The sequence below is a fragment of the Cricetulus griseus genome, chromosome 3 (assembly GCF_003668045.3).
Source record: "Cricetulus griseus strain 17A/GY chromosome 3, alternate assembly CriGri-PICRH-1.0, whole genome shotgun sequence".
NCBI classification, from domain to species: domain Eukaryota; kingdom Metazoa; phylum Chordata; class Mammalia; order Rodentia; family Cricetidae; genus Cricetulus; species Cricetulus griseus.
In genome coordinates this window covers 34,071,936-34,097,411 of record NC_048596.1, presented here as the reverse complement: position 1 = coordinate 34,097,411, position 25,476 = coordinate 34,071,936, and the positions used below count along the sequence as shown (strand labels likewise).

The 25,476-nt window shown below is 43.6% G+C and overlaps 1 protein-coding gene across 1 annotated transcript; it reads left to right on the top strand.

Annotated features, from left to right (window-relative positions):
* The first annotated feature begins 3,559 nt into the window (after positions 1 to 3,559).
* Kcnv2 (potassium voltage-gated channel modifier subfamily V member 2) lies at positions 3,560 to 13,400 on the top strand. Its single transcript, XM_027406768.2, has 2 exons — positions 3,560 to 4,966; positions 13,119 to 13,400. The coding sequence occupies exons 1-2, from the start codon at positions 3,560 to 3,562 to the stop codon at positions 13,398 to 13,400; spliced, it is 1,689 nt and encodes a 562-aa protein (XP_027262569.1).
* The last annotated feature ends 12,076 nt before the right edge of the window (positions 13,401 to 25,476 follow it).

Here is a 25,476-nt window from a genome sequence, read left to right as displayed (position 1 = left end):
AAATTGGAAGGCTGAGGAGGAGTGCTGGAAAGGCTGTCTTATGGACCTGGCATAGCTATCACCATCATGAACTCATAGCAGCTATGGTCCTATACAAGATCTATATAAGATGGAGCTAGACAAAACTCTACCATTGATTGGCTAGACAATCTCCAGGCCCCGCCTCTTACTGAGGAGCTATTAGTAGTGACAGGTATGGAGGGAGGGAGAATCATTCTTTTTAGAGGCTATATCCACTGAGTCATTTCCCATGATACCTGAGATTGCCCCTACCCATGCACATATAGGCAACAGTAACTATACTTACTGGGTATGGTGGTTTTAGTGAGAAATATACACCATAGGCTCATGTTATAATAAATCTTTCTGCCAAAAGCTGCCTGAGCCCCACCGTGTGAGCTTTACCCCAGCGCCTGCCTGAGTTAGGGCCCAAATGAATACACAGAAACTTGTATTAGGTACAATGCTGTTTGGCCAATGACTAGGATTCCTCATCTGTTAGCTCAGTCTTAATTATCATAAATCTATATATTTTATAAGACTTATCTTATCGGACACCTTATGTCCCTCCTTGCCAGTGGATCACATTGTGCTGCTGGAACAGGAGCAGAGGAAAAAAGAGGGATGCTTCCTGTTTTTCCTTCTTTAAATATGAGTCTCCTTGCTATGTCACTTCCTGCCTGGATCATCACTTATCTACTACATTTCTCAGAATCCTCTTTGACTCCTAGTTCTGCCTAACTTGCTGTTTTATTGGCCAAACAGTATTTTATTTAACAATTAATAAGATAAACATACACAGTACATTCCCCATCAGGCTCATATATTGCAACATTTGATTGTTACGATAAATCTTTCCGCTAAAAGCCACCCGAGCCCTACTGCCATGTGGGCAGTCTCTGCCAGCCACCTGAGTTCTGCCGGCCAAGTTAGGGCCCAAATTAATGCACAGAGACTTGTATTATGTACAAATACTGCTTGTCCAATGACTAGGATTTCTCATCTGTTATCTCTCTTTATTTTTTTTTTCTGTGTAGCTTTGGAGCCTATCCTGGCACTAGCTCTGGAGACCAGGCTGGCCTCGAACTCACAGAGATCCACCTGCCTCTGCCTCCCAAGTGCTGGGATTAAAGGCATGCGCCACCAACGCCCAGCTTATCTCAGTCTTAATTATATAATAAATCTATATATTTTATAAGACTTATTGGAAACCTTCCATTGGAGTCCTCCCTTGCCAGTGGTTCACATCTCGAATCTGGAGGAAGAGCAGAGGGGAAAAAAGGGGCCACTTCGTGTTTGTCCTTGCTATGAGTCTCCTTACTATGTCACTTCCTGCCTGGATCAACACTTTTCTACTACATTTTCCAGAATGCTCTTTGACTCCTTGTCCGTCTAACTTGCTGTCTCATTGGCCAAACAGTACTTTATTCAACAATCAATAAGATGAACATACACAGTACATTCCCCATCACTTGGTCACCAGTTGTGGCATTGTTTGGGGAGATTTAGGATGTACAGCCATGTTGGAAGAAATATGTGCAGGGGGTGCTAGATTCGAAAGTATTTAGCCCCCTCTTACTTATAGTTGGCTCTATCTCTCCTTCATGCAAGGGACTGAAGAAGTGATCTTCAGCTTTTTCCCCTGCCCTCCTACACCCTTCCCCTTCCTCCTATTCTGTACTCTTCCTCTAGAACCATAAGCCCAGCTAAATGCTTTCTTCTGTCAGTTACCTTGGTCATGGTAGTTCATCACAGCAATGGGAAAATAACTAAGATAGTAAGTAATAATAATACATAAAAATGATACAAAGTTAGGAGGGGTCATGTTGGGGAGACAAAGAGAAGGGAAATGGGAAGGTTAGATATGATCATATTCCATTGCATACTTCTATGCAACTCTCAAAAATAAAAAGAAAGTTTGTAATAGTGGCACCAAGCTTGTGGAAATAACCAACCAATACCTGATTCAAGTTAAAGCTCACTCTGTGAAATGGAACCCATACCCAACACTGCTTGGGTGACTAAGAACCTGAGACTAGATAGGCCAGGGACCTGGGGGAAAACCAAATACTACTGTTTTGCTAAAAGAATATAGCAAAAATTGACTCATAATGACATTCTGCTATACTCACAGATCAGTGCCTTGTTTGGCCATCATCAGAGAAGCTTCCTCCTGTAGCAGATGGGAACAAATACAGGGATCCACAGCCAGACAATATGCAGAGAATGAGAGATCTTAGAACATTCAGCCCTAAAGTGGTTGTCTCCATCAAATCCCTCCCCTTGGGGTTGAGGGACCTCATAGAACAGGAGGTAGAAAGACTGTAAGAGCCAGAGGGGATGGAGAACACCAAGGAATCCAGGTCTTCTAGATAAGACTGGAGCACAGAGACTTGGACAGCATGCACAGAGCCTGCATGGGTCTGCACCAGATGGGGCCCTAGAACAAAGTGGGCACATGTCTTCATCCCTAACCTAAAAGCTGTCTCCAATTGATAGCCGACTGCAAATGAAAAATTAGCTTTGTCTAAGGGAGACTCGTTGGGGAAACAAACCATTCTTAGAAGTAGGCCCCACATCCAGTAGATGACAAATACAAAACTGTCTCAATAGCATCTTTAGAGGTTCATTATCTCATAATAATATATCAGAGCTTTTTTGTTTTTGTTTTTGTTTTCCTTATAGGCCCTTTGCATATCTATTATGGCTTCTGGTTTTGTGTTTTTGTGGGATGCCTGTGTGCATAAACATGTTTATCTCCAGGTCTTTTTCTTTGGCTCCTTTTCCTGTTAGGTAATTTTGTCATATTCTGATTCGCTTTTATTTATTTTACTATCATTCCTTAGATGCCTGTTTGTTTTCTAAGGAGAGACAGAAAGGGTGTGCATTTGGATGGGAAGGGAGGTGGGGAGGAATTAGGAGGAGTAGGGGGAGGGGAACCACTAGACTATATTGTGTGAAAAAAAATCCATTTTCAATAAAAGGAAAAGAATTGTAGAGGATCTAAACAAAGGGTCATAAACGGGCCAGTCACAAAGTCAGCTTTCTGCTGTCATTACTGTTCATGGTGGCTTTTCTGAGGGCAGAGGCTTCCATCTCTAACTGGAAGGATGCAGACAGGGGTATCCATATGCTCCAGCTAATTCAGTTCATTTTTACCTCAATCAGCCACACATACCCTAAGCATTTCCCCGGGGCAAGGCTGACCGACATTTTTATTAGCAATAATCTCTGCCTTCTTCTGATTATCTGGAGATTTAAGACCTCATAATCACCCTCCACGTCAGAGGGGTGGGGGGAGAACTGGCTAAGAGGCCCCAAATCCCTTCTAACACTTGCTTTTTTCCCTATCAGCAAGATTAGAGTACTCGAGGCTGCTAGTGTTCAGATCTGGCCGGCCAGGAGGAAGAACAGCCCTGAGGGTCACGCCTGGGGCCCCAGGTAGGCTGGTCTCTCTGAGACAGTGCAGGGCACGCTATCTGTCCTTCCACCGGCAGTGAGCAGACCAGGGACCCTAGACAGACAGGAGAGGCAGGCAAGCGAGCAGACTCCCAAAGCCATGCTGAAACAGAGTAACGAGAGGAGGCTGTCGTTGGGCTACATTCCCTGGAGTATTCCAGAGACCGAGGAGGTATCCAACGCCAGGAGCAAACAACACCGCAGGAGCATCTGTTCCCTGGGAGCCCGCACTGGCTCTCAGGCCAGCATCACACCACCTTGGACCGAGGGCAACTACAATTACTACATTGAGGAAGATGAGGATGGCGGGGAAGACGGAGAGGACTGGAAGGATGACCTTGCAGAGGAGAAACAGCCTCCCGAGTGCCCCACAGCTCTGCTGGATGACCATACTGACACGCCAGCCCAGCTGTCCACGCTGAAAGTGAACGTAGGCGGCCACAGCTACCAGTTGGAATGGTGTGAGCTGGCCAACTACCCCAAAACGCGTCTGGGCCGCCTGGTCACCTCCACCAGCCGCAGCCGCCAGCTGGGCCTGTGCGACGATTACGAGGCACAGACAGATGAGTACTTCTTTGACCGTGACCCCGCCGTCTTCCACCTCATCTATAACTTCTACATATCAGGGGTGCTGCTGGTGCGAGATGAGCTGTGTCCCCGTAGCTTCCTGGAGGAGTTGGGTTACTGGGGCGTGAGGCTCAAGTACACACCACGCTGTTGTCGTATCTGCTTCGAGGAACGGAGGGATGAACTGAGCGAGCAGCTTAAGATCCAGAGGGAGCTGCGCGCACAGGCACAGGCCGAGGAGGCCGAGGAGCTCTTCAGGGACATGCGCTTCTACGGGCCACAGCGTCAGCGCCTCTGGAACCTCATGGAGAAACCCTTTTCCTCTGTGGCCGCCAAGGCCATGGGGGTGGCCTCCAACCTCTTCGTGCTCATTTCCGTAGTGGCCCTGGCACTCAACACGGTGGAGGAGATGCAGCATCAGGCCGAGGAGGGTACAGGCGGTGGGGACCCGAGGCCCATCCTGGAGCACGTAGAGATGCTGTGCGTGGCTTTCTTCACTCTGGAGTTCGTGCTGCGCCTTGCATCCACCCCCAACCTGAGAGGCTTCGCACGCAGTGCCCTCAACCTGGTGGACCTGGTGGCCATTCTGCCCTTCTACCTGCAGCTGCTGCTCGAGTGCTTCACGAGCGAGGACCAGAGGGAAGGCAAGGATTCCCAGCGGGAACATGACCTGGAGACGGTGGGGCGTGTGGGCAAGGTGGGCCAGGTGCTGCGCCTTATGCGCCTCATGCGTATCTTCCGCATCCTCAAGCTGGCGCGCCATTCCACCGGGCTGCGTGCCTTTGGCTTCACGCTGCGCCAGTGCTACCAGCAGGTGGGCTGCCTGATGCTCTTCATCACTATGGGCATCTTCTCCTTCTCTGCAGCTGTGTACTCGGTAGAGCACGATGTGCCTGGCACCAACTTCACCAGCATCCTCCATGCCTGGTGGTGGGCTGCGGTAAGTAGCATGATGCTGGGGCTTCTTTATCATTTCCCCCAGAATGACACACGCTGCCCCTCCCTTCCCTTAGTCATCAGCCTTGGCAGGCTTGTCTCTTGATCTTTCTTGGTCTTGCTAAAGAAGAGTGCACCTCTGCACCACATGGTTGCCTCCAACAAAACCTGAATATATAACGACATTGAGATTGTTGTTTACTAACTGAATTTTACAAGGTCCTAAGAATTTTCAAATCCTAAAATGCTTGACAGGAGCTGGCTAGGTGTTGCATGAATCTCTAATCTCTGTACTTGGGAGGTGGAGCCAGGAGGATCAGGGATTCTAGGCCAGCCTTGGCCGGATGGCTGGCCCACGTGTGAGCTAGAGGTCAGCTTGGGTTACTTTAGCCCCTCATCTCAAAAAAATAAAAACAAATGAAAATGAACAATAACAAAAGCAAAACCTGACAAAACAGAAATCTCTGGCAGACAGAATTTCAGAAAAGTGAAAAATGATTCATGTTCTGTGGACAAAGTATGACTCCTCATTTCCCAGTCATCACTTATTGGACTCTTGGTGTCCTAAATGGTTCATAAAGCTGATTTTACTTAAGCATCACAAAGAAATGCCTGTTGTCACCATTTCTTTTTATGAGGACAAGTAAGAAGTAGCTTCAGTTTTTGAAGGACACGAGAGGTAAGTTATGGGGTATGAGTTGGCTGAGCAATGCTGGTCCTGAGAACTAAACCGCCTCTTGTTCTAGTTAAATCTCAGTGTGGAGAGATGCATCTAAAACTGAAACTCCCTCCAGCTGCACTACAGTTCTTTCAGGATAGAGTGTAACTGTCCCATTTTAATGTCTCTGGGGGCCAGACAGCACAGTTGTAAGCATACAGCTGGAGGTAGCAAAAGCAGGGATAAAATGTAAGTGTGTCCGACTCTAGCTTCCATGCCCTTTCCCTGCTCTGCCACTGTGTCATTGTCACGCCTTGCCTAATGTGACTGTTAATACTAGTTAATACTAGTTCTTCTTATCATTGTCTTGAGTACTGGACTCTTTACAGTAAGTCATACTATTTACTTAAAATGCCTATTTCTGGTGTGCTAGATAAATGCCTGAAAGATGCTAACCAAGTCACCATAGATCAGGGAGTAGTAAACTTGCTGGTATGAAAACGAATTGAATAGCTTTTCTGTCTTTCTTCTTTAAAGCAAATGGCAATACCTTTGAAGACATTAAGCAAAAATTAAAAGAGCAGATATTTACAACATTAACATTGAGGATGTCAGCACATAGTCCAGTGCAAAATTCTGAGATAAAACTAACCCCAAGGCTACTGACAGAGCGCTGTGTCAGGACGGGAGACTTAGAAGGGGCTAGCCTCTACTAGCCCAACAATTACCCATGGTTCTGGGTAGTTGATTGTGAGGTATCATCCTGTAGCATTCACTTTCCTCATCTCTGGAAGAGGAAGTTGGACTTGAAGTTCCCTGCAGTTCAATGAGTCTTCCTTCCCTTCAAGCTGGAAATAAGCTGAACTTGCCTCAGTGACAGGGTACTGCTAGGTTTGTCTGAACAAGCTTGTCAAAAGCTGCTGCTCTGATCATATTCCCAGTGACGAAAGGTCATCTCCATAGTAGATAAACCATGTGTACAGATGGAGTTCTTGGGGGATGATTTGTCCCCAGCAAATGACATTTACTTTGGAGGTGACTAAAGTGGGAATGCAAACAGCAAATCCACATGCTGACAACATAGTACAAAGGCTTTTTTAAAATTTTATTTTATTTTATGTACATTGGTTTGCCTGCATGAGGGTGTTGGATTCCTTGGAACTGGAATTACAGACAGTTGTGAGCTGCCATGTGGGTGCTGGGAATTGAACTTGGGTTCTTTGGAAGAGCTCTCCTGCCCCAGAATACAACGTTTTAAAGTCAAATTTTCATTCAGCCAAAGATTTTAAAAGTCTATGGTATATAGGCAACATTACTATGGGACTTTCAACTACTTTTAACGCACAATATTTGTGTTATATTAATATATACTAATATAAATACTTTGGTTAGACCCATTAATACTGAATTTTACCTTTAAAATATTTCTGAAGTTATTGCTCATTGATCACTTAGTTTCCTTTACTGATTAATGCAAAGTGAATATTTTTCTCTTTTGTTAAGGAATTCATTTTATTAAGAAGTGGTGATTTTTAAAAAGAAATTTTACAACAAAAGTTAAATCTCCATTCACTTTTCTTCATTGGTGAAACAGTTTATACCTATTACTGTTTTAACCATTGTGAGGGGTTTGGAGTATAAAGCCCTTATCTTTATTAAACATGGTTTTTGTAAACCAAATCACATATAATCTGACCTCCCCATTCAACCAACCTTACCCCATACCAATGACCTTTATCCAGTTTGTTCTGAGATTTATACAGGACACATCATTATGAAGTACACAAGTGGCTGACAACTTGTGTTTTCTCCCTGGGCAAACGTAAAGTATCCAGTAGGAACAATTTCCTTGATTATTCCGGGACTGTGGCGTTCCTCAGAACTGATGCTATAAACTCAGCTCTTCTTGGTACTTTGATTATCTTGCATGTTATGTACTTAGGCATTTTATTATCAGAGAGCAAGGAGGAAAGAACACCATGTAATGATAGATACAAAGTGCCTTGGTTCTTATATGTAGTTGTAAAGTAGGAGGATGGAAAATAATTCACAAAAGTCCATCTTCCTCCCTGAGGACCTGCAGTATTCCAGGTCATACTCTAAACACTAAGCATTGAATGGTGGGTGGTAGGGGGAGGGCATCTTTTCACTATGGCACTTTTTCCTAAAAACTTGAACACAACACCAAAATACATATACATGTGTTTGTTTATAAATGATGTATAAGTTACAAGTTACTTACTGCCATAGCAATGGTGTGTCACAACCTATGCCAACACTTGACAATTTAAAGCATCAAGCATTCATTTAGTGTGAGCAACTTAATCTATGTGTGGTAGTACATGCTTTTAATCCTAGCACTTAGGAGGCAAAACCAGGCAGGTCTCTGTGAGACTGAAGCCACCCAGGTCTACATAGCAAGTTCCAGGCCCACGGGGACTGCACAGTGAGATCTTGTCCAGATAGATAGATGGATGGATGGATGGATGGATGGATGGATGGATGGATGGGTGTGAACTAGTCTGGTCTGTTTAAACATCTGATGACACTCATCTTCATGTCTGATGGTCTAGCTGGATTAAAGATGGCATGAAGATATGATGAGGCCTATATGTCCCTCATACTTCTACAGGCCTGTCTCTATGGCTATGGCAAATATCAGGAGAGAGAGTCTACAGACCTAACTATGCAAGCACTGTATCATATCACTTCTGTTCTTATTTGCTCAACTTATTGAGTTATAGATATCAACTCAACCCAAAGCAAGTCACATGGCCAAACTCAAGCAAGGGGCAGGGCAGGGCAGGGCAGCCCAGGAAAACAAAGCTCTGTGAGACTTAGAGAAAATACCTTGATGGTAGGGAGATACAGTAAGTTAGGTCTAATAATACAATCATTCTACTGTAATAATATATTACTGCTCAAATATATTATACCCATACATTCACACATTGAAATGTCAAGATGAAGAAACATGATAGATAGCCCCACCCCTGTCTTTGTGGCACAGGGTAACTCTGGCTGATCTGGAACTCACTCTATAGACCAGGATGACCTTGAACTCACAGAGCTCACTGCCTCTGCCTCCCAGATGCTGGCTATGCTGATAGACTCTTATGCTACTCCAGAGCTGTATCCTTTGTACCTCACATGAACCGCAGTTTCTCCAACCCTTTCTCCTATGTATTGTTTGGTCCTTAGCAGAACTTAGAAAACAAGCCCTCAGCTGATCTGCTTTTAATATCTTCCCTCTCTTAAATGCCAAGGATCTTTCAACCCTCTGCAATTCAAGTCAGGGTTCTAAAAAGAATATTTCACTTTTGTTATTGTGAAGAATTTTCACTATTGTGCAGTCCTCATAAGAACAAATCCCTTATGGAGTCTTACATCTGCAATTGTTCATGTATGCAAGATAGAACAGCATCTGCCAAATGCTGGTTATTTGTGAGCACAAATGTAATAAGAAACACATGTAACATACTAGCCTGTAGTAAGTCTGTAATACAGAGATGCTACCACATCTATCTAGCTGATAGTCTTTATCACATGGAAGCAATAACCTTTGATTCCAGATGCATTTTGGTAGAAATTAAAACAGGAGTGATCCCTTCTCTACCGGGGGAAGAAAAAATGTGAGACACACAGAAGGGCAAGCTTCTTAGTACACAGATTAGCAGGCCATGCCTGGAGCAGTGCCAGCTAAGTGGGGGTTTCAAGATTACCCGAGTGGTAAATGCATCCTATGGGCCACCCATGATAGCTTTCTGATGAAGCTATAACCAGCAGTCTTCTGAGTGGGCTTGTTTTCAAGTAAAAACGCCAGTTGAACTGTCAACAAACTATTTCCTTTGGATTCTTCCAGAAAAAAAATTAAAGTTGTAGGAGTCAAAGAGGAAACTCTGGTAGTAGCTTGTCACTTCTAAAGGAAACTTATCTTAGGCTGAGGCACCAAATAGTTGTGCCCCCCACCTCACCACAGAGCCGGCTCCCTCTTTGTTTTCCTAAATGATAGCATTATTTCCTTGAAAATAGCTGATCTTCTTTAGATCACTGCAATTTGTTTTAATTGATTGCTTGGAAACCACCCATATGTGAAGTGAGTGGTTACAGTCAGGAAAATGAAAACCAAGGTGAGTGTTTGCTGTAAGGAAAAAAGATGCACAGTCATTAGGAAGGTAAAAGAAAAAAATAGCAAATGGAGAGATCAACTACTGGCCTTAGAACAGGAAGAATAGATGGGAGAAGGTAGTGTCATTAGACTTGGGCTTACAGAGGAGAGCCATGTGGAGCTAGTGCACAGATTTAAAAGGTGGTACCATGTGGCTGATGCTGAGAGGACCGGGAGCATCAGCTATCTGAGCCATACGATGGTGTTGGAGATCTGAGTCAACAACAGAGACCTCCCTCTCTCCTTCCTCCCTCCCAGTCCTCCAAACATCCCTCCTCTCTGAAAAAAAAAAAACAAAAACAAAAACAAAAAACAGCTGTAATGGAAACTGGGAAATGTAGGCTATAGAATCCCAGTTGTAGAATTACAGAAAAGGGCACCAGGCTTGGGACTGAACAGGGCTGCCTGAAATATCTGGCACAGAAAGTGTTGCAGTTCTAGCTTGTTCAGACATAGTTATAAATGAGGCAACCACTCAAAGACACTGATTGTTTTGTGTCTCAGGGGCTCCTGTTTTGGGAACAGGCCCCTTTTCTATTTCTAAAGTATGTTCCTCCTCTCGTTGAAGATGACTTCAGTGGGACCTGACTGAGTATCAAAGGGATGGAGAGGTGTTAAAGAAGCTGAAGATGCATAGGGTACCTTTATTCTGCCTTTATGTGTGTAGATTGCTAGACCCCTGACTAGCATCTGTCGTTTTGCCTTAGCTTGGGCCATTTCCCGCCTCCTTTCTGCATCACTTACACTCATGTTAAAATGTTATATTAGACGTTATAACGTCTAATTGAGAGTTATTATTCAATGTGTTAATCTCATTCTTACTTCAAAATACTTTGAGGAATTGTCCCTAGAGTGATTGCATCCAGTATTGAGGTAGGCAACTGACAACAAGATTAATGATCAGGATGAGTACAGCAAGTTGTTTCTTTAGACTATAATCCTAAAGAGGTATAGTTGCAAAATAAAAAATATATATTTGTTGCAACAGTAGCATGGATAAGTAGCTTTTGAAAGACAACATATACTGTTGGGTATAGTTTTAAGAGGAAAAACAGCCTTTACTGGCTCTACCTCTTTGGGAAAATCTGAAGGGGTACTAATTATTTTCTTAATTGGCTTTATTTTCTGGAATTGTACTTCCTAGATGCATGAAGTACTGGCGGCCAAGACATTTTATCTATACCCCATTCTTCAGGAGGGAAAAAAACATTGCCTGCTGAAAGAGAAATCCAAGTGGGATATTCCAGAAACCCTGATGCTCTTCTGAACAGTGGTTGGCAGTTTATTACTTGCTGACTAGTGAGGGAGCTGTCACGGGACTGTCACACTCTTGAGTCCCAAAACTAGGGGAAATCTGTAGCATGGTCAGTTTCCAGTTTAAGACTGGTGTGGCTGGGAACAAGACATATATGCAGACACACAGGCAGATGCAGAGATTAACTGTACCTTGGTCTCTGCTGCTCCTTGTGTTTTCATCCAGAGTGTGAGGAAAGAATATCCTCTACCAAAGCCACAGGAAAGGTTGCTCTGAAATCTCCCTCCTCATCCAGCATTTAGCCAAAGTCTGCTGGAGCCTATTTCTACAGCTTGTAGGTCTATTAGACACAAAAGAGGTCAATTTCCTGGTGGAGAGTATGCTTCATAAGTGTTCTGTAGCCTCCCTTCAGCTGGGGCTAGCATTAAGAAGGTCCCTCAGGTCTCCTCCAGGCAAGTGCTCCCACAGCCTGTGGGTAGAGACACCTTCAATGCCTGTTACAATCTTGCAAAGTGGGTACTATTATTATCTCCATATGTCAAAATAGAAATTAAGGCAGAGAGAATTTAGCTGCTTTGCCCAAAACTCACACAACTGTGAAGTGGGTTTGGACCCAGGAAGTCAAGTGTGTTCCTTATTTCTTTAGCCCTGTCTATGCCATCCTGTCTCTGCATGCTTGCTTGAGTTCTTCTACCATGGGAACAGGAAGTTCTCTCGATGGAGATGGAGCAGTGAGTTTTGGGACCTGCCCTTCCTTGGAGGCACACCTTTCCCTTTCTGTGGGCTGGATGGGTCTGTGACTCTTATCAATGCCACCAGCTTTGCCCAGCTGGCTCATTTCTCCATTTCATTCTAATCAATCAACCACATTTGAAAGTTCAAACTAACCCTTGCGTCATCAACACAAGCATGCTTACATTTCTGAGCCAAAGGCCATCTCAGTGTGGAAAGGGAGTGACTTTGTATAATGACTGCCATCTGTTGGAAGATTGGGACAACCATCACACAAATCCTGGGAACAGCAAGCATCCTGGAGTTGCCAATGGGAAGTTTTTACTACTGTAAGCAACAGCCCTGCTTTAGAGGCTCTTAGTGACTTAGTCTAGAGACCAATAGAAGCATGGGAAGCATAAAAACAGTCCCCAGGGGGCTTCCCCAGGGTTTTCTCTGGCTTTACTAAGTGATAAGTACTCCCATGGGAATCTGCATTTTAAACAATAGGCTTGTTAACCTAAATAAATCTCCAATTAGTGGGATTTAAAACAGTGTAACAAGAATGATGAAAGGAATTTCATGAAGGGTGAACATAGTCTTGTTCTGTGAGGTCTTCTGAAGGTCCCAACACAATGATAAGTGTGTTTCTCTGGATGCATACAATTAAAGAATCTCCATTTAAAAAAAAAAACAAAACAACTATTGAACTACACAGCAGCCCTGGGCGATGTTGTAATTGTCTGCTTTTGATGAGGGGGGGGACAGTGGAGTGTTCCTTGCCCAGGATGCCTGATGCCATGACCACTGCTTAATATGTAGCTTGATAGTCCATCTTAACTAGATCTCTGAGAGATGGTCCCAGCATCTTAAGGTATGTCCCAAGATCTACAACATGGGAAGAGTCAATCTGGACTTGAACTGTTCTGATTGCTTCTAAGTTCAAGCTTTTTCTCAGACATTCATGATGAAGGTAAATCTGGGTGACTCCCCCCCTCCCCCCGTCCTAACACAGCCTGGAAGAGGTGTGGAAACAAAGACAGTTGCTAAACATGTTCTATGACAGGAATTCAACATTTGTTACATAAAGTTTGTTCCTACAGCTCTTTAAAGTTGATCATATTTCCCTGTGCTGCATATAATAACACTGGTGTGCCATAGTCAGGATTTAAACCCATCTTTCAGCCCTCCAGCTTATATTCCTTCCATAGCACAAGTCCTGTAGGCAACTCTGAAAGCTGGCTCCATGGGAGCGCTGAACAGTTCCCTTGTGCACATACAGGGTGACAGGCTTCCTGCAGGCTTCTCTCCCTTCCTCTTCCTTCTTAAGGCTAACCATTTCATCCTGCTTTTCTTTTAAACAGGTAAGCATTTCCACTGTGGGCTATGGAGACATGTACCCAGAGACCCACCTGGGCAGGCTTTTTGCCTTCCTCTGCATCGCTTTCGGGATTATTCTCAATGGGATGCCCATTTCCATCCTCTACAACAAGTTCTCCGATTACTACAGCAAGCTCAAAGCGTATGAGTACACCGCCATCCGTAGGGAGCGGGGAAAGGTGAACTTTATGCAGAGAGCCACAAAGAAGATGGCCCAGTGTTTATCTGGAAGCAACACACAGCCCACCATAAGGCAAGAGAATTAATGCTTCACTGGGACGAAAGGCTGGTAGAACCCAAGAACTTCAAAGCTTCATTGCTTCTTTTAAAATTATGGTCCCCTCTGGCAGCAAAGGGGCACGTGAAGCTGGCCCACACAAAAAGCATTCAGTTCAGAGTTCTATTTCTAGGAAGGCTATTTGGGCCCAAATCCAAAATGCCTCACATTGCTCTTTCACTGGATTGTGTTTACGTATGACGTCGGTACTGGAAATGGCTCCAAGGGAACAACATCTTAGATATCTCTTACAGCTTCTCATGGCATCTAGCTCAGTATTTTTAGACTTGAGTTGCCTGGAGAAGAGTTTTCCAGTTCAAATCAGGAGGAGGGGCTCTTCATTTTCTGGGGAATGGAGTGTTACAGTGGGAGTTGTAGAAGCTTTGGAGTCAGACCAACCTCTCAGTCAGGATCCCAGATCTACCAGCTCAGAGGTTTGTGGGAACTCACATCAACCCTCTGAGCTCAGCCTCTCCAATTGTGAGATGTACAAAGTCAAGCCTACCTCTTAATCTGAGTATTGGGACAGGAGAGAACATTTGTAAGTGCTCAATACATGATAGTGGGTCAATGTGTCTGAATGAGTACTACCCTAATTATGTTCTTTACATAATAATGTAAATAATAATAATAATAATAATAATAATAATAATAATAATGTCCACAACCAAAGGCAATTTATGCTCCCCAGGTCACATTTGGATTGATTGACACTTGATTGTCACTATAGTGAAAGAGGGCAAGGCAGGCTCCCAGCATGTAGTAGATTAGAGACATGGGATGCTGCAGGTGTCCCTCCAATGCACAGGGTAGCCCCTAGTGCTAAGATGTCAGGGATGCCAATGTTGAGGAATCTCTGTCTAGAATTACTATGGGAACCCAAACGTGGTACCTGTAGGTGTGAATTTCTACCTCCCTTGAAGGCAGCTACCACTGTCCTCTCTCACAACTCAGACTTCCATTCAGTCTGTTTTCCAGACAAGGGGTCAGGGAGCAAACCTGCTTTTTCAACAACTGATGTATGATGAGCACTGAGGAAGGGCCTCTCTAGACTGAGGGTTGGCAGTCAGTGCCCTTGGGTCATTTCTTTTCTTGAGACCATTCTTTTGAATTCCTTTCTGGGTCCACAGAGCTACTGTAACCCAAAGTCTTGACATTGAAGGCTCTTTTGAGCAGAGCACACAGAGATTTGCCCCTGTCCTCTTAGAGTATGACTGTCCCACCTAGACCATAAATAAGAGTAATTGTGCTATTGACAGTGGACATACAGTATGTAACTTCATTGAGCCTGTACAACATCCCTAAACTAGATGCTGTGGTTCTTTTCTATTTGAGGAGAAATGGAAGCTTAGAGAGGTTAGATGATCCAGGTACATTCATCTAGCCACTAAAATAGTGGGACTGGGCTTTATGCCTAGGCTCATCTGATGCACAAGGCTCTGTTGGAAGTCTAAAAATGTGACTTCCACACATTCTGACTTAGTGTCTGAAGGGTGGACAAAAGCGCACTGTACTAAGATTACATCTATGAGGTCAAGACATCTGTTCTGGCTAGTTCTTATTGACAACTTGACAAAACCTAGAGTCACTTGTGAGATTGCTCGGATCAGAGTGGTCTGTGACCATGGCTGTGTCAGTGACAGGTTATCTTGATTGATGATTGCAGGGAATCTGGCTCAGTAAGTGATGGTACGTACAGGTGATTATTGTTTGAGGGCCTAGCCCTCTGCAACACCATCCCTAGCAGGTGGGTCTAGGCTATAGAAAAAAGCTAGATGACCATGAGCCAGGGAATAAGAGAGAGTGAGCCAGCAAGTATCATTCCCCACCACAGTTTCTGCTCCAAACTCTTGCCCAGATTTCTCTCAATGGTGAATTTCAACCTGGAAATGTAGGACGAAATCTACTCTTTCCTCCCCACGTTGCTTTTGGTCATGGTGTTTCATTGCAGCAGCAAATTAGAAGAGTGTTTTGCATGGCTGGAACTGAATACTGTGAGCTGAGCAATATATAAAAAATATGTTTATTTCCCTCAGGTTAGAAGTCCAAGATCAAAACACAAGCAGGCCGAGTTGTGAGTCAAGATGGTGTCTCCTTGGTGCATCTTAGGACTGTATGCTAACATGGCACAAGGCAAGCTCACTTTACACTGCCTCCAAGAATCTTATAACAGCCTTGATCCCATCACTCATGAAGGAGCAGCCTCATGGGTTCCTCAGCCCTAAAGACCTGAGCTCTTAATACTGCCACACTGACAACACAGCTGGCTAACAGAGGGAGCTGTTGAAACCAAAACATGGAGTAAACTTGAATTTTAGCCGAGTAACAATTTTTAATAGAAATATATCCCAAATATTGCATAGTATATACTCCTAACATTTAAATTTAACTGCAAATCGGGTATTTTCCTTTGCTAAATCTGACAGCCCTGACTGTTGTTTTTCAAAGGCATATAGTCACCTCCAAGTCCTAAAACCCACACCCAAACAGCACACCCTTCCACCAGGGAATTGGCTCTTTCCGCTCGCCAACTAAAAAGAAGAGGGCTTTTCAATCAGTCTCCTTGCCAGAAGTAATCTTGTGAATTAAGTCAGCTGATATATCCACCTAATATAATCAACAAGGCAGCCGCCCTTTCACCCACCCCCAGCCCTCCTGCCCTTTGACTTTATGGATGCATTTGCTGATGAAGCAAAACTTCTGGACTATCAAGGGGCATAAAGACCAGGGAAGACCTAATGTTCACAGCACCTCCCTCTGCTCTAGACATGAAAGACTGTCCTAGAATTGCAAGGCAGAAGAAACTCCCTGAAAGACAGGAGTGGGGGCACTTGGGGGTGGGAGCAGTGGTGCTTATAACAAAGCTGGAAATTTCCAGGTCCCTAGAATCTAGTCAATAGCAGACTTCCTCCCAGTCTCACTGGCCACATCTGTTCAGACAGCTGTGCACTGCTTCCCCCAGGGAGCAAGAATGACAGGCGGAATGAAATTAATACACACACAAAAAGAACATTTTGTGAGCGTCACTTTGCACCAGTCACTGGAACATTATTTTATTTGATACTTTGGTTGCTTTATAGAGGTCTCATTGGTCGCTCACAAAAGTTTAGTCACAATGAGCTTGCTCTTGATTTTAAAGCCGATTCTGCAATATATCACACAAAGTTGAACCATATGAAGTTGACATTTTCATCAAACATGACTGAATATTGGTGATTTCATCTGGTATGACCTAATCGTTATGTGGTTACAGTTTCAACTTGTTCCCACATTGTTAACATGGAAATAATATAGTGGTGTTTTCCTCAGGATTTTGATGGCTATTAGATGATGTGTATATTTCAAGCTTTAGGACATGTTATCTATTAAATAAAGATAGGTCCTCCTCTTCCTCTTCCTCTTCATCAACAGCATTATTTCTATTTTGTTGCTGTCCAAGAAAACAAATGCAGCTAATGTCCGCCATCATCAAGGAGAGCAGCTGTGCTCTGTGGGGTTCAGTGATTGGCCTAACTCAGACAACAGACAATGAAGAAAAGGACAGACACGTGTACAGAACCCTTGGATCGGGTGGGCCTGAGCACTCTGATGGAGGGACAGTGACCCAGAAACTCAGCTCATTTCTTTTACACATCTGAATTAGGGTGACAGATTTGTTGTATACCACTGAACAAGGAGGCATCTACTACTGTGTACAGTTGAATAAGGCGGTGGCAGATTTAACTAGTCTCAGTAGAAGGTTTATGAGAGAGCAGTCTCAGGCTATATACATCCAGGAGGAAGCTGCAGTAGAAACTTTTTGTGCATGCTGTCAACATTTGCACAAAGACCATTCTGGTGGGTCTGAGGCACTGGGGTCCTTCAAGGGGCCATGCACATGCTCATGTCAAACAACACACATTCATTTAGGACTCCTCTACTCCCCAGAGAGAGGGCTCTGGAGCAGTGGTTCTCACCCATCCTAATGCTGTGACTCTTTAATACAGTTCCTCATGCTGTGGCGACCCCAACCATAAAATTATTTTCATTACTACTTCATAAGTGTAATTTTGCTACTCTCGTGAATCGTCATATAAATATCTGGTTATGCAGGATATCTGATGTGCGGACCCCCAAAGGGATTGTCATGCACAAGTTGAGAAAAGCTGCTCCAGAGGAAGGTAGCTTTTGAATCTTCACCATCCTGGGCTGTGCACAAGGTCCCTAGCCAATGTATTCTAAAGACCGTTCTGTAGAGATGAAGACATAGAGCCATACCCCACACAGTGACCACTAGCTAGTTCACAGCTGCTGCCCCTGTTCTACCTCAAGAGAAAAAGTTCATGTTTTCAAGAAAGGAGACTTTAGTTTGTCGTTGACAAAAGCAAACAAATAACAACAATGAAACTATGCAATTCCAAAGATTTTAAATCAAGGAAAATGGATTCAAATAATATGGGCCTCTAAATGCTGGTGACGTGTGCAACCCAGAACAAGATGAATGTGGTACCTGTAGCCCACTGCTCCCCTCTCTCCCTGTTCTCTGGTGATGTCTCTGAAATCACTTACTCTTACCTCATCTAGCTGTGTGACCACAGAGGTCTGTCTTCAGGTCTGCCTAGCCAGATTCCAAGCCCTCTGCCAAGATACCAGAGGCGGGAGGAGAAAAGCTGAGTCCTCACAGCCCTGGTTCAGCTCAGCAGCCCCAACCCTGTTTGGTGATAGCCTTCACGGTCTCCTGCAAACCCTGTTCCTCCTGCTGTCTTCAGGCTAGGAGTGGAAGTGATCCCTTACTGTTGCTTGTCTTACTACTTTTGCTTGGCTCCTTTCATCTTGACCTAACCTCTGTAAAGAGAATGTCTATTAAAACCACTTCAATTATCTCCTTGAATATGTCATCATTTCCAGTTGAAATCCTGATTGTTGTGCCCAGTGTATTTTCAGAAAAATAGTTTGCTTTCCCCAAATTGCCAGCAAAACCAGTAACATATGTTTGTTTGTTTGTTGACAGTCATGCTCCCAGGTTATCACCCCTGGCAACAAAACTCAGTCCTCAACTTTAGAGACCAAGAGATACAGCCAGTTCCCAGATGATTGATAGAACGGGGTGATTGGCACCTCAAAGTGCTAAATGATTTAGCTCTCCTGTCAAAGGCTTCCAGCTATGCCCTCTGCAAAGCACGTTTTGTTTTGTTTTGCTGTTGTTCTTCCAGTTATTCAATCTGTTGGGTTTGCTTGTCAAGCCCATTCCACACATACAAATAGTTTCATGAATATATGATACACATACGACCCACTGGAACATTCGCAGCTAGGAACAGAAGCCCTGGCACCCTTGGAGGGCATCCGGAAATCATCTTGGCCAGGCTCTTAGCTGTGTTTGCCTTGCTTTGCTGGTGGTAACACTGCAGACAAATGCCAGCAGGGGTACTTGGTTCGCATGTTGCCCTTGGCTATATCCAGGTCAGACATTGTTAACCAGAAAGATTTCACAAACTGTCTAACAACTGATACGAATGTGTCTCAGGATGTATTTGCTGACATATTCTCAGACTTTAAAAATTAGGAAAGTGGACTAGAAATAAGTCTGTTGTCTCCCTACTGCCCTGTTCCTTTTTTTTTTTTTGCAGGGTTTTCTTATTAATTCAAAAGTACTGTATGCATTATGCTCATGCTCTCCTTCATTCATATAAGTTTTAGAAAATGGCCATCAGTTTCCATCATAATAAGGAATTATGGCCTTCCTTTCTAGGGTGTCTGTGGGGGGTTAATTGATATATGAATGAAGGTATTTGACACAATACCTATCCTATCTAAGGTGGATAATGGTGGCACATGCCTGTAATCCCAGCACTCAGGAGGCTGACACAGAAGACTCCTGTTTTAAGTTAGTTAGTCAGGAGTTTTAAGTTAGTCTGAGATACATAAAAAGACTCTGCTCTGTGTGTGTGTGTGTGTGTGTGTGTGTGTGTGTGTGTGTGTGTGTGTGTTACCCAGTTCACCACAGCTCTTGCTGTTTGTTTTTTACAAGCAAGATCTCAGTGAGGCCCTCTATCCAGAATGTGACCTTCTTTTGTGGCCACCACAGTTCAGAGTCACTAGGCCATTCATAGATATTTTAACTGTCTAGAATATGTGTATGAAGGATACCATTTCCCTGTCACATTCAAGTGATATGTGGCCAAGTGGCCTGCTTTAGTCCAGCAAATGTGAGCAAAAACCATGTATTACTTCTCACAGAAGAATTTAAGTGCTGTGTTTCTATTGCATTCCTCCTGTTCTAGTTGAAGGTTTAGTTCATTTTCATTTTATGAAAGGGTCTCTTGTGACCTAGACTGACCTCAAACTCATTATGTAACTAAAGATGATCTTAAAATCCTGATCCTCCCGCCTCCACTTTCTGAAGGTTAGGATTATAGGTATGTACCACCATGTCCAGTTTTACGTGGCACTGGTGATCTGTTCTGTATAATCAGAAGAATTATCTGTAATATCCATGCTTCTGGTTTGAGTGAGTACTAAGTATACAACAATTAGAAGTAAAAGAATAAACAACAAGTTATAGAGAGGGGATGATAGATGATAGAGATAGATAGATAGATAGATAGATAGATAGATAGATAGATAGATAGACAGATAGAATGAGTTTTAGTCAGTGTTCCATTGCTGTGAAGAGACACTATGACCATGGTAACTCTCATAAAAGAAAGTGCTTAACTGGGGCCTTGCTTATAGTTTCAGAGGTTTAGTCCACTATCCTTATAGTAAGAAACATGGTAGCACATAGGCAGACAAGGTAACTGAGAAGTCTACATCTGGATGGGCAGGCAGCAAGAAGAGAGAGCCACTGGGCCTGGCTTGAGCATTTGAAACCCCAAAGCCCACCCCCCAGTGACACACTTCCTCCAAGGCCACACTTCCTAATCTCTGTCAAGTAGAACCACCCCCTAATGACTAGGCATTCAAATATATGAGCCTATGTGGGCCATTTCTATTCAAACCACCACAGATAAATAGAAGCAACATATTTTAAAAAATCATCAAATTAAAATTTTACAACATTCAACAGAAAAGACTGAAACAGCCTGATTGAGAGAAAAATCAAAGGTAACAGCAAATTGAGGTCTCGCAAACATCCAGCAGAAATCAGCTAGGGAAGCTGAAGCAGTCAACTGGGTTCCTGCGTGATTTCTCTAGCTTTGCATAAGCTTTCCACTCCCTATTCCTACTGCAAATATTTTTATACTACGGGGTAAAGGATGGTAGCCTGTGTGAGAAATGGTTTTCCTTCAAGGGCACAATATGTTTAATATCCTTACCTGCTTGCTGTTTTTTCCTCTCCCTGTTACACAGCAAGAGGCCAAGCCTGCCCAGCACAGGGATTTTAGAGGAAACATAGGAGGGTCTTCTGTGTTTCAAGAGTCCACTTTCAACAAGCTATATAGCACATGACAATTTACCAATATAATTTACATTAAATGACAAAACCCAGGTCTTTCTGGAATGCTAAGCAAGCAATCTAAGCTGGCCACTTAGCCAGCCCTTATCTAGGTTTTGAGTGTGAGGACAGAAGCCATTATGGAAGAGCCATCAGCAGAGGGCTCTGATGAACTAGATGAATAAAAACCCATGCTGACCTCTGCTACACATGCAATGTACGTGAGAAAACTTTCTGGCTTGGAAAAGCACTAAGACTTGGAAGTCATTTCTTTCTGCAGTGATAGCCTAAACCATCTTGTCGAGCCCTCCATTCTGCATCTTGATACATCGTGATGTTGTCTTTGTACATTTGGGGTAGGTGAAACTCTGTGTCACAACAGAGAAATGACCTGATATATTTCTATGTTCTACATGTTCATGTTCTCCAGTTCTTAGTCTCTTACATAGTGCTAGGTGATAATGCGGCTTAAAAGGCTACTGTGGGATAGTGTCTTCCAGACATGACTGGGATGCTACACATGAAATCTAAATAATATGGTTGCCTAAACCAGACCTGCCTAATAACCACAATAATCAACATGCCAATGGGGATGGAAGACATTTCACAAAGCCCCAACCCTAGATGAAGAACTCCAGGCACCCAGTGGCTGCCAAGGGAAGGGTAATAATACATTGTCTAGGAATGAGCCCCCTGCTAGTTTATCCAGTCCCAGTATTTGTCCCTGACACATCTATTTATGAGCAAAAACTATATGGTAAGGTGTCCAGTGCTCATCGTATAATAAGCATTTTTCTACATTGTCCACCAGTGAGTACATTTAACAACACATGTAACATACAGTTACCAACAAGATCCATTCACGGTCAGCATCATTCTCATGCATCATTGTCATTGATATGATGCAGTTCTTAGAACAGCTCAGTGAGGAAGATACTGTTGTCTGCACTTGGCAGAAATGGAAACTAAGGCGCAAAGAAGTCACGTAGTATACCCAAGTTTCCAGAGGCAAACATATGCCCCAAGGCTGAACCTAAGTGTGACCTAAACCCAAGTCATGGCATTTTCATACCACCTCTAGAGCAGCTCAACAAATACTACCAGAATCTGGTAGTTCAACATGAAACATCAAAACTGGCCCCCTGGTTCTATCACCTACTGCTGTTTTAGATCAATTTATTGAGAGAGGAAAATCCGGTTCCCTGAACCAACACCTCTTGAAAATCAAACTTGGCATTCAAGAAGAGAGTCATGTTTGTGTACCAGTTTTATAATTCAGTACTGAGAAGTTTTTCCTTCTTCCTCCATTTTCTTCAAGGTCTCTGAGCTCACCTGTCAATTATTTCATAAGTAGCACGGGACAAGGAGTTAGTGCCAAGTTTCCTGGCCCAATTCATCCCCTAGAGACACAGATTCCAAACAGAAGGAGGGGGAGAACCCAGGCACAATGGACCTATCACCTGACCCCCACACATCCCAGTTTCCTCCAGGCCATTTATTTCATTAAAGTACAGATGCTCAAGGGAAACTCAGGAGAGGGGACAATTTCATTTTTCCTATGCCTTGGAAATTAAAATTCTTTCCAAAACATAATTTGCTTTGTTCTTTGAGAAAGCTAAGGAGAGGAAAAAAGGGGGTCAGAAGAGTGCAAAGAGTAAAATGGGAAGTAGAGAGGATAAGAGGGAGGGTAGAATAAAAAAAATACATAGAAGAGGGGAAAGAGTGAAAGATTAAGATGGGGGAGGAAGAAAAGGAACAGAGTAGCAATGAAATGGATGCTGTGTCTTCATTTCATCAGCACTTCATGCAGATTTCATCTGCTTTTAAAAGTTCAATCGGTCCATATTTGGAATCACAAATACACTGTCAAAGTCATTTTATATAATTTCTTTCCTGTACCCCAATAATTCCCCAGGAAAACCTCAAACTCAATGTATACAGATGTGATTCATATCTGCGGTACACCTTGAGATGACATGGAGTAGTGAGAAATCCAGCTGACCTGTGTTCAAAACACAATCTTAGCACTTGGCTATCATACAACAAGTTCTTACTGATAGCCATGCAAGTGCCAATCCTTCCATCCTTGAGGAATAAATATTAAGGGAAATGTATAGCATATCAGTAATAAGCACAATAGCAAAAAAAGAAGTAACAAGTTGGGGTAGATCACAAGTTTTAATGAAATAATCAGAGTGGGCTTTTCTGTGACTGGTGACTGGAAGAAGAACTCTCTTAGTTAGAGTCTCTATTGCTGTGAAGAGACACCATGACCATGGCAACTCTTATAAAGGGAAACATTTCATTGGGGCTGGCTCAGGGGTTTAGTCAATTACTGTCATGGCAAGAAGTATGTCATAGTACAGGCAGACATGGTGCTGGAGAAGGAACTAAGAGTTCTACATCTTGATCCACAGGTAGCAGAAGACTGTATGCCACACTTCATGTAGCTTGAGCATATGAGACCTCAAAACCTGCCCCCAAAGTGACACATTTCTTCTAACAAGACCACAACTACTCCAACAAGGCCACACTTTCTAATAGTGCCACTCCCTATGAGCCAATCACTCAAACATGAATCCATGTTCAATCTATTCAAACCACCACAGGAACTAACCCTGCAGATGCCTGGGGGCAAGAGAAAAATACCAAGTGCAAATACCCTGTGGAGGGTATGAGCATTCCCAGCCAGAGAGCAACCCATGGAAAGGAAGATTTGTAGCCAGTTATGCTTCATAAATCATAATCCCAGTATATCTGTGGTTAAGGCAGGAGGAGGGCCATGAGCTCCAGGCCAGTTAGTTACATGACAAAGCCCTGCCCCTACCTCTCCAAAGAGATTTATTCCATCCTGGAGTGACCTCGTGGACCCAGTATATCCAGGAGCAATGTGAGGGTGTGGGAAAGTTTAAAAAAAGATCCTGGTACACTCAGAATTACTGAAATTCAGAGGTTACAGGGAATGAACTGGAAGAAATAAAAGGGATGATCAAAAACTAGGACTTTTGAAACTAACTTGATTGGTTATTACCCCTGACTGGTACAATCTCAGACTGAGAATGGGTATCTAAAATAAGGTAAAAGACAACAGCATCAAAGATAAGGTTAGAGATAAAGGGTATTGCAACTGTACCTTGATAGACATGATAATCCCTAAGTATTACAGAGGACTGGTGCTGGTGAGGGTCACAAAGAACCAGCTCATACTCTACAAGGAGTTAGAGGGAGTATGTGGAGATCAGTAGAAGACTGAGACAGGGAGGGAGAACCTGATAACTTGCCTTTCAGCTTGGCTTGGAACTGTTAGGAAGGGTGGACACACAATGATGTGGAAACAGTGATAAGGCGTTAGGAAGATGCCTACTTTACTCCAGGCTGAGTAGGTAGGAGCATCTGGATAGAATATTATAATTACCAGAGAGGACTACAAGATACAGGAGAGGAAGGGTCACAGTGGGGAGCCAGGAAAAGTTAGGGACATTTCACTAGGGAACACATCAGGTCCTTACCAGACAAGTGGTCTAAAGATGCTACATGTCCTACAAGGCAAAGAATAGCTCCACAAAATGAAGGTTTGTCCCATCCAGTAATGCCTTCTTTTAGAACTAATACAGACAGGTAGTGAGACCATTCATCTTGAAATGGCAAGGGAAGAAATACAGGTGTGCTCACAGATGATTGACATTGTGTTCCAGGGTTGTAAGGTGTGTGAAATATAAGGAATTGTTGTTAGGGGGATATGGGAATGAGAGTCTGGGACTCAGTGAGCACAGTAGTCCCGGGCTTTTCAAGTGGCTGGTACAAGCATGAAGAAGAGGTGGTGAGATGGTCATGCTGGCCTCAGGGCAGATGGCAGTGACAAAGCTGTGTGTGGAAGGTAGGAGACACATGTTGCCCTGGATACATCTCAACAGAGCCAATGATAAATGGCTCTGAGGCACTAGGGAAAAAGTCTCTGAAGTACCAAATTCTGGATATTCCCTCTCTGCCTTGGGGAAGACTAGAGGAAGAAAAGCCTTTCATGGCCCTTTCAAGCTCCTCTTGAGTCCTACCAGTTCTATGCTGCTGTCCTTAGGCAGGACATTTAACCTTGCTGAGCCTGTTTGTCAAGTCATCTGGTGGCCCAATGAGACTCATTTCTCACTATTAGACAATGTCTTCCTGGTATTTAGAAGACAGTCTAGCATGCTAGGTGCTTGCTACTGTGAGAGCCACAGTCTCTGGCTTAGATTCCATGTAGAAGGTCAAACTCCATCTTTTCTTCTTACCATGGTACCAAGGGCTGGTTATTTAACACCGGTGGGCCTCCATTTGCTCATAAATATGATGAGAAAACCATACCAGGTAATAGGGCTCTTGAAAGGAATCATGGGAAAGAAAATATAACAAGCTGTAAGCTTGACTTCCTCTTTGTTGGAAGAGACTCAAAAACTCACAAAACGAGTTTTATCAAGAGATTTCTACACCAACCACCAGTCACCCTTTGCTCTGGATCAGAGTTGCTCCTTGGGCCTTTGGCAGTCTGGGGACCCAGCTTTAGGTTCTTGCTCAACAGGAAAGCAAGAGACAGGAGTCTGCAGTGACACTGGCATATGTGTAGCCCAAGCCTGAGGAAAGGTGCTGAACGCCATGAGAAGAAGGGAAGGGA

What these genes read in the sequence shown, in the direction of transcription:
- Kcnv2 (XM_027406768.2), top strand. Translation starts at nt 3,560, where the DNA reads ATGCTGAAACAGAGTAACGAGAGGAGGCTGTCGTTGGGCTACATTCCC. An exon ending in ATGCCTGGTGGTGGGCTGCG is followed by an intron (nt 4,967 to 13,118) that starts GTAAGTAGCATG and finishes TCTTTTAAACAG; the next exon opens with GTAAGCATTTCCACTGTGGG.